This window comes from Amphiura filiformis, chromosome 15, assembly GCF_039555335.1.
Source record: "Amphiura filiformis chromosome 15, Afil_fr2py, whole genome shotgun sequence".
NCBI lineage: Eukaryota > Metazoa > Echinodermata > Ophiuroidea > Amphilepidida > Amphiuridae > Amphiura > Amphiura filiformis.
In genome coordinates this window covers 49,445,330-49,460,591 of record NC_092642.1, presented here as the reverse complement: position 1 = coordinate 49,460,591, position 15,262 = coordinate 49,445,330, and the positions used below count along the sequence as shown (strand labels likewise).

General features: G+C 39.0%; 1 protein-coding gene across 4 annotated transcripts in view; it reads right to left on the bottom strand.

Annotated features, from left to right (window-relative positions):
- The window catches only part of LOC140171775 (stimulated by retinoic acid gene 6 protein-like), a 33,813-nt gene extending 18,562 nt beyond the window's left edge, over window positions 1–15,251 (bottom strand). For 2 of the 4 annotated variants that reach the window (XM_072195103.1, XM_072195105.1), the window contains exons 1-5: window positions 15,037–15,251; window positions 12,630–12,693; window positions 7,616–7,707; window positions 5,308–5,450; window positions 2,542–2,662 (exon numbers count right to left, since the gene is read on the bottom strand). In XM_072195103.1, the coding sequence (XP_072051204.1) occupies window positions 2,542–2,662; window positions 5,308–5,450; window positions 7,616–7,707; window positions 12,630–12,693; window positions 15,037–15,098 (482 nt within the window). In that variant the 5' untranslated portion in view covers window positions 15,099–15,251. Of the gene's footprint in view, window positions 1–2,541; window positions 2,663–3,512; window positions 3,656–5,307; window positions 5,451–7,615; window positions 7,708–12,629; window positions 12,694–15,036 lie in introns of those variants that run through there. The other 2 variants (XM_072195104.1, XM_072195106.1) reach the window with 2 other exon arrangements.
- Window positions 15,252–15,262: the final 11 nt, after the last annotated feature.

Sequence of the window (15,262 nt, the reverse complement as noted above, 5' to 3'; positions counted from 1 at the left end):
TTTCATCCTTTCTTATGAATCGTTCTCAGTGTGTCCAATTCAGGGGGGCTTCATCCGGATGGATCCCTGTTCAATCAGGGGTCCCCAAGGCTCGGTCTTGGGTCCTCTTTATTTAATTTGTTTGTTTTGGATTTACCACACTATGTGCAATCTTCTCTTCCGCAATATGCGGATGACACACTTCTTTACAGGCCTATCCGTTCTGAAAATGACATCAACATCATACAAGGTGATCTTAATAATATTACTTATTGGTGTCAAATCAATAAAATGTCTTTAAATCCTGATAAATGCAAAGTTATGCGTCTAAGTAGGAGAGTTGGTGTTGCGCATCGCCGTCCCTCTTATAATATTCTCAACTCACCTCTGGGTGTTGTGCAAAGCTACAAATATTTGGTTATTATCATTTCTTCTAATCTGAAATGGGGGGCTCACATTAAGCATATTACTTCCAGGGCTTCAAGGCTCCTTGGTTTCATCAGACGTCTTGTTCGCTGTCATGATGCTGATATCCTTGTTAGGCTTTACAATACATTATGCCGCCCCATTCTTGAATCACGGGCCCCAGCTTGGATTCCACATCAGTCTGGTCATCTTAAAAAACTTGAAAATATTCAGAAGCGGTTAGCACGCTCTTGTATCCCTGCACCTAGGGGCTAGTTGTCTTATAATGAGCGCCTCCAAAGACTTAGTCTCACCTCACTGGAGAACAGATATACATATCTTGCCATTGCCTATGTAACCAAGTGTCTCTGTGGTGTGTACGATGTTGATCCCTTCAAATATATCAAGATTAATTTGCGTCATGCAGACACTCTCAAGTTTCATCATTCATATGCCAGAACTGACAGTTTTAAATTCACAGTTTTTAATAGATTTCCTGTTTATTTTGACAATTTACCCTCTTATGTCAAGGACCAACTCTTGATGAGTCTTCCTAGTTTTTACAAGGTACAAAAAACATTTAAATGAAATCAGCTGGCAGGTCCAGAACTAATCCTGATTTCTTTTTTACCTTTTTGGGTGCAATAACTGTAATTTTCCTTTCTGTACTTTTGTATTTTTGTTATTTTTATAACTTTACATAATATTTCATTGACATTTTTAGATGTTCATATGAGCTGCTTGGCCTGGTGGGAGTTTTGCTCTTCATCCTGGGGGTCTCTCAGCCCTTTTTGTTGTTTTGTGTTTGTAGAGAGCCATACGGTTAGCCACTTTGAAAGTTGACTTTTTGTCACTGTTTGGCTTTCCTGCCAGGGTTCTCTTGTTTTCCGTCCTGTTTTGTTAATTTGTTGCTCGACCCACCCTCCCGGGGTTGGTGCTATCTGCCCAGCAGGCCATGTTGCTCAATTCCCATATGTGTACATCCATAACGGGGCGGTGCGCTTGTCGGTTGCTGCATGTGTCTCGTTTCGCATGATAGCTGGGGGTGGGTGCCGGGCTTGTCTCGGTGGGGGTCGCCGTCAGTCCACGGTCGCATGGTTTGGGAATACGTTTCTGTATTCCTGAATCAGGTGACTTCGGTATGGCTTGGGGCGGCTTAGGCTTGGGACGGGTCTGGTATTCGTCCCTGGCTGTTCATGTGGAATGGAGCGTGTGTGGCGGCCGACGGGTGCATCGTGTTTGATGTGGATGTACACATATGGAGTGCTTATCTACATGTAGTACTATTGGTGAATTTTGTTTTGGGGGTTCGGTAGTTTGCTCGCGTTTTGGACGCCTCATCTTCCGGTCGGGGACGCCATTGGTGATGTTGGGCTGGCGGCAGTCCTACTCTAGTTCGGAGTGTGCGGACTTTGCGGTGGTTGGTCATATGCAGGATTTGGTGAGTGTGTCCCTTCATCACCGTTATTGGCGTTAGCATCCATTCGATGCTTTGGTTTTGATGTGACGCGTGATCTGTCATGGCGGACTTGTTTATGAGGGGACATGGCCACTAAGTCATGTGTGTGGCTGGCTGCTGTGGGGAGCTGTGCGCTCAGGAGATGGGGGTGTTGCTGGTTCTGTCGTGTTGCTGAGGGGGTCCTCCGATCGGGGTGGGACGCCTGGAGAGGGAGTGAATTGTTGTACTTGTGAAGCGGTTTACCATTGGTATGTCGTCTAACAGTCCTGATGAACTTATTCAAGGGCTCATATTTAATCGCTTTTTAAATATCTAATTGTTTTTGATGTAGTACTTATAAATGTGCAATATATGTATTTTATAATGTTTTTCTGGCGAATAAAATGAAATGAAATGAAAAAACACCTTAATACAAGGAATTTCCTTCTGATATCAAATAATTTTGATTTTTTTAAATTTACAAAATAATACAAATTTTTGTTGGGGGGGGGGGGAGGTGAGTGGTCAAAAAAGTCTGATTGGGTTGGGAATTTTCACAATTTCACACTTTAATACGTTACCAGGGGGATGGTTAACCTCCCAATAAAAGCACTTTCATTTGTTGAGACATCATAGAACTTTTGGTTTGTTCCCATAAGATATGGGGCTGTCTGGACAAGCTAGTTAGACTTTGAAGGTCAAGTATGAAATTCACTTACCAGAAAGACACATACATGAAGCCGAGTGATGAGCCAGTCAAGCGGGATGGTGTCGAGATACAGGCAAAATATGGGTAACATGCTAATCCAATTTCTATAGTTGCAAAGCCACCAATTAGAACTATAAGAAACCAAGATAACTATAATGTAACTTGATGTTGAAAATTGGATACTAATGATTACTTGACAAGACTAGTGAACTAAGAGTCTCACCTAACAGGGGAAAAATGAAAAGAACAAGTTATAGACCTTAAATTCCTTGTTATTCAAGGTTGAACACTTTGAACTTTGTAAATCACTGTTTCTTCTCAAATGAAGTTTGATATGGCCAGGGAATATGGCATATACTTCTGTATGTTTCGCTGTTTAACAGTGATGCAAAACCACAATGCAATTTGTGCATACCAACATACCGTAAATGTTCGCCTTATGGCGCACTTGGGCTCCTTTGTCTTGGGGTAAATTTCATGTATAAATAGAGATCTCCCTCCTTTAAAAATCCCAACAAGAATTAAGGGTATGTGCCATTATTTGGTGATGGGATTTTTATGGGAGGGCACTTTTAGGCGAATGTTTACGGTATTAGTTTCTAATTGTGCTAACAATACCCATAAATGCTGAAAAGGTACTTGTTTTTTTTACATGGATGCACAATAGGGGACAATATTTGACATTCTACGTAAGTTTGAAGAATCCATATGCTAAACCAATAGGATTACCCCCTTTAAGTGAGGAATGTAGGAATCGATGTAGTACCACAGTAATTGACCTTTTTGGTAAATCCCATAATTCCTTGCGTTAGACCCCAAATGTAGTCTTTTGACATCACACCAATGCGCACATCATCATAGTTAAACATCACTACTGCACATACAAATCAGTTTGACGTCAAATGATGACATCTGGGGCCTAACACAAGGAATTATAGGATTTACCAAAAAGGTCAATTGCTTCTATATTCAAATACTTACTTTTTATCCAAAATTCGTCCACACTTTGAGCATAGTACTGTGCATATGTTCCATAAAACAGATCCAGCATCAGACTGGCTGTAGCGCCAAATGCCAAACTATATGCCGTACGATTGTTGCAATTATCAAGAAGATTGATGGGACTGTAATAAGGTAACCATGGTAACAAGAAAATATAACTATCTATCTACTAATATTAATTAAGCTATATCCTGGAGGTTCTTGGTATTTTGATGGGTACAACACAACATTGACTCAGCATTGAAAATAACTGCATGGATTATTAAACTGATAGACAAGAATGGGGGATCAAATCAAATACACGCTTAGTTTTTAACATTAAAACTAATTACAATCAGATTGAAATGTTCATACTTAAGCTACAGTAGTCTATTTTTAGTAGACCCTTTTTATTTATCATCACTGTTATCTGGCATTCCCTCTCTGACCATGGGAAATGCCATTTATCCTATTCTGATCCAAAAGCTATAAATCTTCAACGTTGGTGGGTCACTCCGAAAATTGCTCCCCGCCGAGAACCGCCACCATAGAGTGTGCAATGTCAGTGAAGCATGGTTCTGAGAACTAACCAACTAGAGTAGACCCTTTTTTTTCTTGAGGGGTGCAATTTTCGGAGGGGGGCAGTTTTCATAGTGAGCCATCAACATTGAAGATTTAGCTGTAGAACCAGAACAGGATAGATGGCACTTCCGTGGTGTCCATGGTCGCAAAGAGGGATATCTAAAAAGGGTCTAATAAAGTAGACTAAAGTTACTGAGGAAGTCATTGCTGCAATTTATTTATCGGGAGTTCATCATCAAATCTACACTGTAGAACTGTAGAAGTCCTAACTTTTTCTTTGTCAAATTAGCTAAAATTTGATGAAAAATATTATGAACTATTTTCTTAAAACTATATATGCTAAAAATAACTCTCCAATTCCAAAGAACCAAAATCTTACAATTGATATAATTTGATAGGAGCCTAATCATTAACAATTCACTGCAGGCCCATAACCAGGATTTATTTGGGAGGGGGTTTATTTTGAGAAAGTGGACTGGGGGCAGATTTAGAAAAGGTAGAATTTGGACCTTTTTTGACCAAAAAGGCATAAAAACTATTTTTTCACTCGACACGCTCATAAATGGGACTTTTGGATTTAAAAAAGTGGACTTTTTGGCCTTTGGCGATGGGGGAGGGCATCTGCCCCTCGCCCCTCCCGTAGTTATGCGCCTGATTTACGGACCAAATATTTACTGAGAATTTGAAGCTATTTTATGGTAGTGTAGTGTTAAATTTGAAACAATGTGCAATGAAAGTGTATTGTGTACCCATCAGCATACCAAGACATCTCTGAACCCCACGGGCACTACTGCCTTTCTTACAATACCCCTAATTGGTTCATTACATGATATAAACATGAGTAACCAATCAAAATAGAGCTTAGATCCATGGCCGTAGCAAGGTTGAAAAATGTGGGGTGGCCATCACAAATGTGGGGCGGCCAAATTACAAATATATGCCCAAATTGAAATAAAGATATAAAGAAAAACATAACAAATTTCTCAAAAAGTGGGGCGGCCATGGCATCCCCGGCTGCCCTGCTTGCTACGGCCCTGCATGCTTAGATCTCTTGGCACTTTTAAAGCTGAATCCCTGTCAGCTTTAATGGCCATTCTTATCATGTCTCTCATTGGCTCATTACACGATATAGGCCTTTTTGTAACCAATCAAAATAGTTGTTAGAGGCCGGCAGTGCATACCCATGGGATTAAACATAATCCTACACACTTACTCTTCAACCATTCCTGATCCACAGATGCTGTATAATACTCTGAATATGTCCCAAAGAACAGGTCTAAGATGAGGGAAGCTGTGGCGCCAAATGCAAGGCTGTATGGCAGACGATGATCGCAGTCATCTATGAGGTTAAGGGGACTGTATGGATGAAGGATGGTGCAGCAATGAAATAATAACAAGCAAAGATGAAATGTCAAATGTTTGATTATATAGTGTGTCTTAATTGTCTCAAGTTGAGAGTAACGCCATGTTGGATTTCACAGTTGCAGATTCGAATCAGTGCGTTTACGTGGCAGCGTCAAATTGCCCTTCTACGCGTACGTATACACCCGAGGGAATAGGTTAGTGTACACAATTCGAATCTGCCACTGTGAAATCCAACATGGTGTTACTCTGAGACAAGATATGTTGTACTAAAACTTTATTAACATGATAGCAAAGAAAAAAAGTTTATGGAGTTATATAGTACCATATTTGTTTACATGTGATTAATATTACAAAACAATCTTTTAAATCAGTTATAGATTAGTTACTCAAACATATTAATAGAAAAAATAAATCAAAAATAATTAAGTAACAATGATTTAAGCTTTTGAACAAAAGTCATCACTGGATGTTACTGCAAAGGCATCATGATGATCCATCACCACTTATGAATGAATACATACATGTAGGGTTCTTGCACAAGATGAGAACATAAGTTTTTGCTCAGAGAACAATTATTATTCCAATTGTTGCCAACATTGGAATATGTAAATGCAGAAGATTTCTGCGAAGTGTAAAAAAAACTTAGGATGTGGCGCTCTCGCGCCAAGGGCAGCGGCCCTTGCGTGGGATCAGCCCTCCCGAAAGCTCCTGGATGTTAGCTATTTGAAACCCTTCAAAATGCCTTTCCAAGGCTGCTTAACCTTTTTTTTAACAAAAGGACAGGACAGTGGGCCTATAATTGATTTTGTTTTGATTTTGTAGCCAGATGGCTGTAAATGCAAAAGATTTAATATGTTTTGCAGAAGACGGAAGATTGTCAGCAAATGAGAAGGTCTTCTGCAGGATCAAGAAGGGTTCCCGGTGGGTTCAGTCTTCACTGACAATGTGTACGCATGATGGTTCCAATTAGGGGTACTTTTCAAGAAATGTCCGCGGAATTTTCGAGGACAAAATTGTTCGCGATTGTCCAAATTAGGGGTGTTTTGGAGCAAAATTGTCCTTGAACTGAAAAATAGGGTGTATTTCTAGGACTTTCGTCCGCTTTACTGCTACAGTTTTCGTTATGTCCTCATTTCCCGTGAAATAGGGGAAAATTCAAAAGCGCCCTTGAAATGGTAAAAATAGGGGTATTTATTTCGGAAAAATGTCCTTGATTCCGTGTAATAAGGGGGGTGAAATGATAATGTGTAAAAAAAAAAAAAAAAAATAGGGCAGGTATTTGGGGGCAAATTTTCCTTGATTTCGCAAGCAAAATAGGGGTAAAATTGCTGCAAATGTCCTCGATTCCCCGTGAAATAGGGGTCATTTTCAAATCCTGGAACGGTCATACGTCCTACCTTTAAATACAAACTGAACCCACCGGGGAAGGGTTGGCAGCTCTGCAGATAGGAATTCCATATAGCCAGCCCATTATGTAACAAGTGAATTGCATTGTACTGGAGCGTTCTAGAGGATGATTCCAGTCCACCCTCCAGTTGGTGACAAGATGAGGACATCACAAATACTCCCTTTAATTATTGTTGAAATAATTTTGCTTTTGTTGGAACTTCATTGTTCAGTAAAGTAATGTTTAAAATAGATCCATGTTCACAGTTTTATGATATGATGTATAGCAAGCTGGGTATGTAATGGATGCATGGATCAAATATATGTCTGGTTGAAATTTGTTAACATACAGTTAGAAGTGCAACAGTGTCGTTTAAAAAGTCAAAGTCTAAACTCAAATAAAGTTTTGAAATCTTTGAATATTTGTTTAAGACGTCAAGTTTTGAGTATAGGTTCTTGATATAATTTATAGTAGAAATCACAAATCACCAAGCCAGTAACCAGGATTTATTTGGGGAGGGCTGATTTTGAAAAAGTGGACCTTTTTTCAAAATTTGGACCTTTTTGGACTGGGGAAGATTTTGAAAAAGTGGATTTTTATAAATCAAAATGTGGACCTTTTTTGACCAAAGAGGCCTTAAAAAACCCTATTTTTTCGTGTGTTATGCTCGCAAATGGGATTTTTGGCAATTTGGGGGCCCCCCTAGCCCCCTGGTTACGGGCCTGCAAATCACAGATAAAATCAAGTATTTTGTACATGGCATACATACTATATGAGTGCATAATAGCGATGACAGCAATCCTCTGCTCTGTAGGGTTTCAAGCGCCTCTGCATATGTGATAAGATCAAGATGATCAGAGCCTGAAAGAAAATGAAGTCACATGTCAAATCTAAATTTTCACTATATACTGAGCTTAGATACTGTAGAACAATGCTTATATCCAGTGGTGGTGACACGGGTGGGGTGGGGTGGGGCATGGGGGAGGGACATGGGGGAAAATTCCCCCCAGTCAAAACAGAACTCCCCCCTTCTGCTGCCACTGCTTATATCACACAGGGGAGACTCTTTTTTATTCAATTTGAAAGGGGTCTGATGGAACCATCAGAAGGTAAATAATGTCCAAGAGAATTTTGTAACCATAATGGTATCTCAAACTCAACTGACAATAGATACATAGATACATCAACCAGATGAGTTTAGATGTTGACAAACACGACGTCTCTGTTGAAGTCATGGATTTTGTTAAAAGTTAATTAGGCGGCCCTATTTCATTTTGTATATAAATTGAATGTATGAGTGTAGATCATTTACGTCATTTGAATCTCACTGGCGATTCAGAGATCTGCGGCCCAAGGTTCAAATCCTGGTGAAGAATTCATATGAATATATACCAGTGAATGATGGTTGCAGCCTACCAATACTCGACGATGTAAGTTGTGGAAGAACTTTGTCAAAAGTTCTACTTTTCTTGATATAATATTTTATTCCTTGGCCAATTTGAAGGGGAAAGAATATAAGGACTGAAAGGAACCATATGCATGTTGTTTGTTTGTTTTTACACTCTGTGTGGAGACTGGAAACACTAGCATTTGTGTTCTGGTGGGACCAGGTTCAAACAAAATACTCAAGCCAGGCTAAAAAAGCATATATGTGACACAATCTGGTCCATGGGGGCCAAAGGAGGCATTTTTGAAAATTGAGTTACTGTAATTATTACATTATACATACAATAGGCTATCATTTACGGAAAACACCAAAGGTCTAGCACACTTGGTTCTAAAGTTATGAAGTTTTATGATGTCTATTTTCTTATGTATTTTATTGTTTTTTCACTCCATATTTTTGCCTTTATCTCAGTTTCAAATTTTTCGCCTTTGGCCACATATACAAATGTATACTGGCCTATCTGGAAAGAAAAGTGAGAAACAGATTTGAAGACAAAGAACACAGAAAGGCCAAAAGTTTTATCTAGCCTGGCTTGAACATTTTATTTGAACCTGTATGGAGAGTCCATATAGAAACAAAACAAAACTAAGCATTTCACATCCTTGGTTACTGTGATCACATGACATTGGTTATCACTACTTTGAGTCATCTGATTAAACACTTCCATTAGATAGGCTATGAGAATATTGACATACAAAGTCCAATGAGCTAATCCATTTAAAATCCACACTACCCCTGTGTAAGATTTTGGAAATATCTGCCACAGGGGGAGTATGAATTTCAAATGGAATGAACACATTACATGTAGGCAGCTCCATTCAAATTTCATTCACCCTCTGAGAAAGATTCAACCTGAATCTTCCCTGAGGGAGACAAGTTTCAAATGGATCTGTTAATGTATTAATTCCATTTGAAATTCATACTCCCCCTGTGAAAGATATTTCCAAAATCTTTTACAGGGCTTATGTGGATTTTGAATGGAATAACCCAATGCACATATATATTTGGCTCCTTCTAAAACTGGACAAATGTTTATATGGTGAAAGGCCTGTATCACAAAATGGGCTATTCCAGTTGAAATCCATACACCCCATATGGAAGATATGACACTAATCTCCTACACTGGGAGAGAGATTTTCAAATTGAGTTATCTGAATGAGTGATTCCATTTGAAATTTACACCCTATGTGTGAGATCCACCCTATGTGTGAGATTAAGGTCATGTCTTCCACAGGGGGTGTATGGATTTCAACTGGAATAGCCCAATAACTGTCATGTCCACGTGATACAGTGTCAGTTTTGTGGAAGCTGTTCACATATCACCCAAATAAACAATGTCCCTGGCCTGTCCCTGTCAATGAAGAGAGTGTGTCTGTATTGCTCACTATTAAGGGGGTAGTACACCCCTGGCCAATTTTGGGCCTATTTTTGCATTTTTCTCAAAAATTATAGCGCATTTAGTGACAAGTAAGATATGTATATTATAGGGGCAAGGACTACAACTACTGCACTGAAAATTCAGCAACTCAAGGCAAGGAGTTATTGACTTATTGATCAAATATTGGTTTTCCCTCATTTTTGACTGTAACTCCACAACTGTTGTCTGTATTGAAATAAAATTTCCAGTGCAGTAGTTGCAGTCCTTGCTCCTATAATATACATATTTTACTTGTCACCAATGCGCTTATAATTTTTGAGAAAAATGCAAAAATAGGCACAAAATTGGGCAGGGATGTAGTACCCCTTAAATATTCTGCTATTTCAGTTAAAATCCATAAACCACTTACATGTATGAAAGACATACGACCTTGGAAGATATCCACATATAGGGATTGTGAATTTCAAATTCCCTTAATCCCCCAATATAAGTGGGGGGGGTAGGGGGATGGCCCATACAATCACCCCCCAATGTTGACACCTGTATGTGGGCTTCTGACCAAATTAACCTCATATTTGGTCATTTTAGCCAAAAAAAGTGCAAATTTCTGCACACGAATTCCACTTTCACATCATATTTCACCAGTTTAGCTTCAATATGGCAAAAATGTTTTTTTAATTTGTACCATACACTTATTCTGTCGCCAAAAGGTTATGGATTTACTACACTTCAAGAATTTTTTCCAACCCCATCCCCCAATGTCAAAAAGAAATCTACGCCACTGTATTGGCTCTTTCTCAATTCTTATCTTTTGTACAAAATAATAACATAGTATTGAACATTTGCACATAACTTAGTTCTGACACAAACCTGTATGACTTATTTTGGGCTTTAATAAAAGTAATAAACCAAAACAAATGTTGGGTATTAGGCAGAATGTGCGTTGCAATATTCATATTTTTCTTTTCTGAGTCTCAATGAACATACATGTATAATCGTAATTTGAACTTCTGACAAACAGCACACATACATATCTGAACTCATAATGAAAAAATGTAAAATTGGGGTTGGTGGCTAAGAGGATGCAATTGACTGAAAATATGCTGATCATGATTTTGTGATTGTCTCTTGCAGTCAGAAATTATAACTTTCTTTTGTTTAATTTATTGAAAAAGTGCACACACAAGTTTTGTACAAGGAAGTAAAAATACAGTTTGTTGCAATAATCTGGCACAGTATTAGTCTCTGAAATTAAAACCAAAGTGTTACATTGACGGTGAATGAATGACAAAGACTTCTCATAGTAGGACTTTAACTGGTCAGTTAGACCCTCACTTGATGGCTTTAAGGGGGTACTACACCCCTGGCCAATTTTGTGCCTATTTTTGCTTTTTTTTCAAAAATTATAGCACATTGGTGACAAGTAAGATATGTAGATAAGATATGTAGTAAGATAACTACTGCACTGAAAATTCAGCAACTCAAGGCAAGTAGTTATTGATTTATTGATCAAATATTGGTTTTCCTCATTTTTGACTGTAACTCCACAACTGTTGTCTGTGCTGAAATAAAATTTCCAGTGCAGTAGTTGTAGTCCTTGCCCCTATAATATACATATCTTACTTGTCATCAATGTGCTATAATTTTTGAGAAAAATGCAAAAATAGGCAAAAAAAAAAAATTGGGCAGGGGTGTAGTACCCCTTAAGAGCTCAGATTAGACAGATAAAAGCTTATAATACTTTAAAGAACTGAGATCAGGCAGATAACACTGATAATACTTCAACATGACCAAGTGACCTAGTAAGGTTTGTTTCGATTTGGTTTTTTCTTTTGTCAAAAGCTCACATGCACACCAAAGGGGTTCACAAGCACAGAGGACATGAAGTACTAATGGATTGTTCTTTTTTGGGGGGCGGGGGTGGGGAGGTGACAATTTATCAAATATCATATATAATTTAATCCTTTGAATGATCTTCATCAGTTGAAAACTGCTGTGTACAGGGTCTTAGCTAGAAATTGAGGGTTGCCCGTCATTTGAATAAAATTGCCCATCCTAATTTGACCTTTAAAACATTTACCAGACGTATTACGCACATTGGGGGTTCAAAGAGTTCAAATATGTGCTGATATGGCATCTGTTAAAGGCATTAATTTTGCCCGTCCCAGGAGCAAACTCCCCGTCTAAAATGACGGCCAGATGGGTGGCTAGCTAAGACACTGGCTGTGTATCAATCAAAGAAATTGCAGTTTTACAATACATCACCTTTTCAGTGATGGAAACATATATTTTGACACACTACCCACATTGCACACTTGGTTTACATCAGGGACAGACTTAGGTTTCTGTTTTCTACTGGCCCGGAATGGCAAATCTAGTGGCCCTGCAATAAATTTACTGGCCCAGCTTTTTCAATATGTTCTACTGCAAAAAAAAAGACCCTTTTTTGCGGTATCGCTATCATCATCAGATAGAGCATGAAAGAGATTGGAAGTAGTACGTAGGCCTACTATCGACGTAAAAAGCGGCCCTACGTGTATATAATATTTCCAACTTGCTAGCAACGCAAGAATAAGAATATATACGAAAAAATATTAAATAAAGATACAAATATGTCCATCACTGCTTATATCTTGTCTCAAATGTGTTATATCAGGCTCAAAATCTAGTGGCCCACCGGCCAGCGTTGTTGAAAGCTTACTGGCCCGATGCAAAATCCACTGGCCCCGGGCCACCACTTAAATCTGTCCCTGGTTTACATTAATTATTAAAAAGAACATAATTATTTCTTTGTTCACACCCAACTGACCTTAACTTTGAAAAACAGGATAAGTTTCTAAACATTCCAAAAACATGAATGAAGTGATAGAGTAAATTACATATCAACAATTCAGACCAATGTAGTATTCATTTCATCACCATCAAGTTTATTGTTATTTGTTCAGAAAAGTTACTTACTGCGGGTACAAGCGAGCCATGTATAAAGTAGCCCCAGCTGACTGGGTCATTGCACTCTGAATCACTGCAAAAGAAAATTAAGCATATAAAAAATTATGCAGTTTAGTTTTCAATTTAGATAAGTTTATATAATTATAGTTGTCATGTTGTAGGCCTACACTATATCCAGGCTGGACACATCACACTACCGTGTGATGTGTCCAGTTCGTCGCCGAACTTGCATATAACATGGAGAGCTTAGCATAACGGCCTGCCTATTTACGCTTCCTGAAAACACTCTTGCACATAACATACAAAACCACAAATTCACTAACTTCAACTTGCACTACCGACACCATGAAAAATATTTTAATTATTACCGATCCTTCAGAATACTTGCAAATATTGGCAGTTTCATAAAATCCTGCTGCTGAAAATCGTAAATTCCACAATCTTCTGTCAGATCCAGGTCAGTAATCACAGGTGGGCGAATCTACCAGCGTGACAAGACCAGAGATAATAAAAGGATGAGAGGCCACGCCGCACAAATAGCTAGCCTGATTGGCAAGCGCGTCGCTGGCCAGATCTTCACGGTCGTGTATGATGAGTAGAGACCATAGAGCCCTATATAGGGCTCTGTGGAAGAAACTGTTCCTAATTTTGAAGCCATGGATAATATATTCATTTATACGAGAACCATATTTTTGTACCAATCACAGAACAGAATTTCACTTACTCACAGCTGTCAATCATTCTTGTGAAACGAAGCTCCGCCTAGTATCAAGGTCTTCTTCTGCGCATTGGTTGTGCGCATTAACTAGCCTCCAGCACAAATCCTGTGCACACGATCAGGTTGGATGGGCGGTTTACGCCTGGTTTACACAACAGGAACTGCGATGCATCCTAAACTGGATCGTTTCCGTGTATTCGCATTGCATGGTGGGTAATCGCCTGCCAATATGCGTAGCTTTTGCTCCACGTAAACAACAGTAAAAAATCAACACAGGTAAATCCATATAAAAATTAACATGGACACAAAATTGACATAGCTTATGTAATTCAAATAATAAAATAATAAAATGTAATATTATCATGATAGATGCACGCGTTTTATTTTGTTTGTGTTAGTTTGCACGAGTCACAAAATGGCGACCCATCACGCATTTTCTGCATGTGCCGACATTAGTAACTCATAGTGACTGTCCTCAAACTAGCGCCAGTGTGTCTCAGGCCTGATAACGACCCCAGGTAATTTTATGCAGAAAGTTTTCTTGCGAACAGCTGCAGGTGACAATTAAACAATGAACACGGCTTGTTTATGTACATGCGTGGGGAGGCTTGTACGTCAGCTGGCGTGTTTTGGACATGTTCCGCGTAAAAAGTGTCGTTTTCTTCATGAAAAATACCAGCGATGACCAGTTTTTTGTGGGCTATTTGATTTACAGGTATGTCGGTTCGTCATAGGGTAGAAATGATAGCTGTACAATTTGTATAACATACAGTTTAACATAGGCCTAAACATTTATGGCCACAAATCGACCTTCCGTATTATGCACAAGTATGTGGAAGTGGCAGGCATAGGCCTACACATCAAAAGCAAAAAGAGGGTACATCCTCCATGCTCCATGTACCACTAGCACTTTCAGTTTCAATAAAATTTGTCACCACAAAAGTAACTGCAAATGAATTTCCTACTGTGCCAACCATGCAACTGACATTTTTATACTTCTAGTATAAAGTCAGTTAGCAATCACTGGCAATAATAATAATAATAATAATAATTCAAGGAAATCCCGCCTATTGTTTTCAGGCGCACCACTGCAACGGCAGTGTATTTCGACAATTCACGCGTCACTGCAACGGCAGTGTAATTTTTTCAATTTCGATTTTTTTTTTTTACATGTATAATCTATATCACCATTTCACAAACACAACAAATCTATTAGTATCACTGTACAGACAACTACTACTGCAACTACTACTGCCCTGGAACCTAGGGGAAGGGGGTACAGATACCAGAACCGGGGTGATCCCTACTCTTTCCGAATAGCTCTCACTTTTTTTGCACAGGGATGATCGAGAGCCCTCCTGTACACGGGACCAACGGCTTTATGTGACTTCCGAACCACGGACGAAGCACATACACTACCTATATCTGCACGTGATAAGCAGTGTATGGGGGGCGAGAAGAAATTCTTCAATTAAATTCTGAGATTAAATTTCTGAACTGAATTACTGAATTGAAGGATTCCTGACCATATAGGAACTTTTTTGGGAGGGAAGAGAATTTTCACCTAAGGCAAGCCCAAGGCTCGAACCCTCGTCAATCGTATCTCCCGGCCGGCAGCGCAACGCCTTAACCACTCGGCCATCTCGCCCTCTATAAAACATGAAAACTGTAATACTGTAACTGTAACTGTAAGCTTACCTCGATTCTTCCAGTTCCACTTCCACAGCATCTGCCAAACTGCTCAGGAAATCCATTGCCATTACAACACACGGGCCAGGTTTAGAAAACCTAGCAATATGGAAACCGATGATATCTCTATCACTGCATAATTCTCACACAAACAAAGTGCTTCTCTGAAACACTGAACAAACATGAACTTTCGACTCACATGACTTTTTTGTTGACATTTGTTACGAGTATAAAC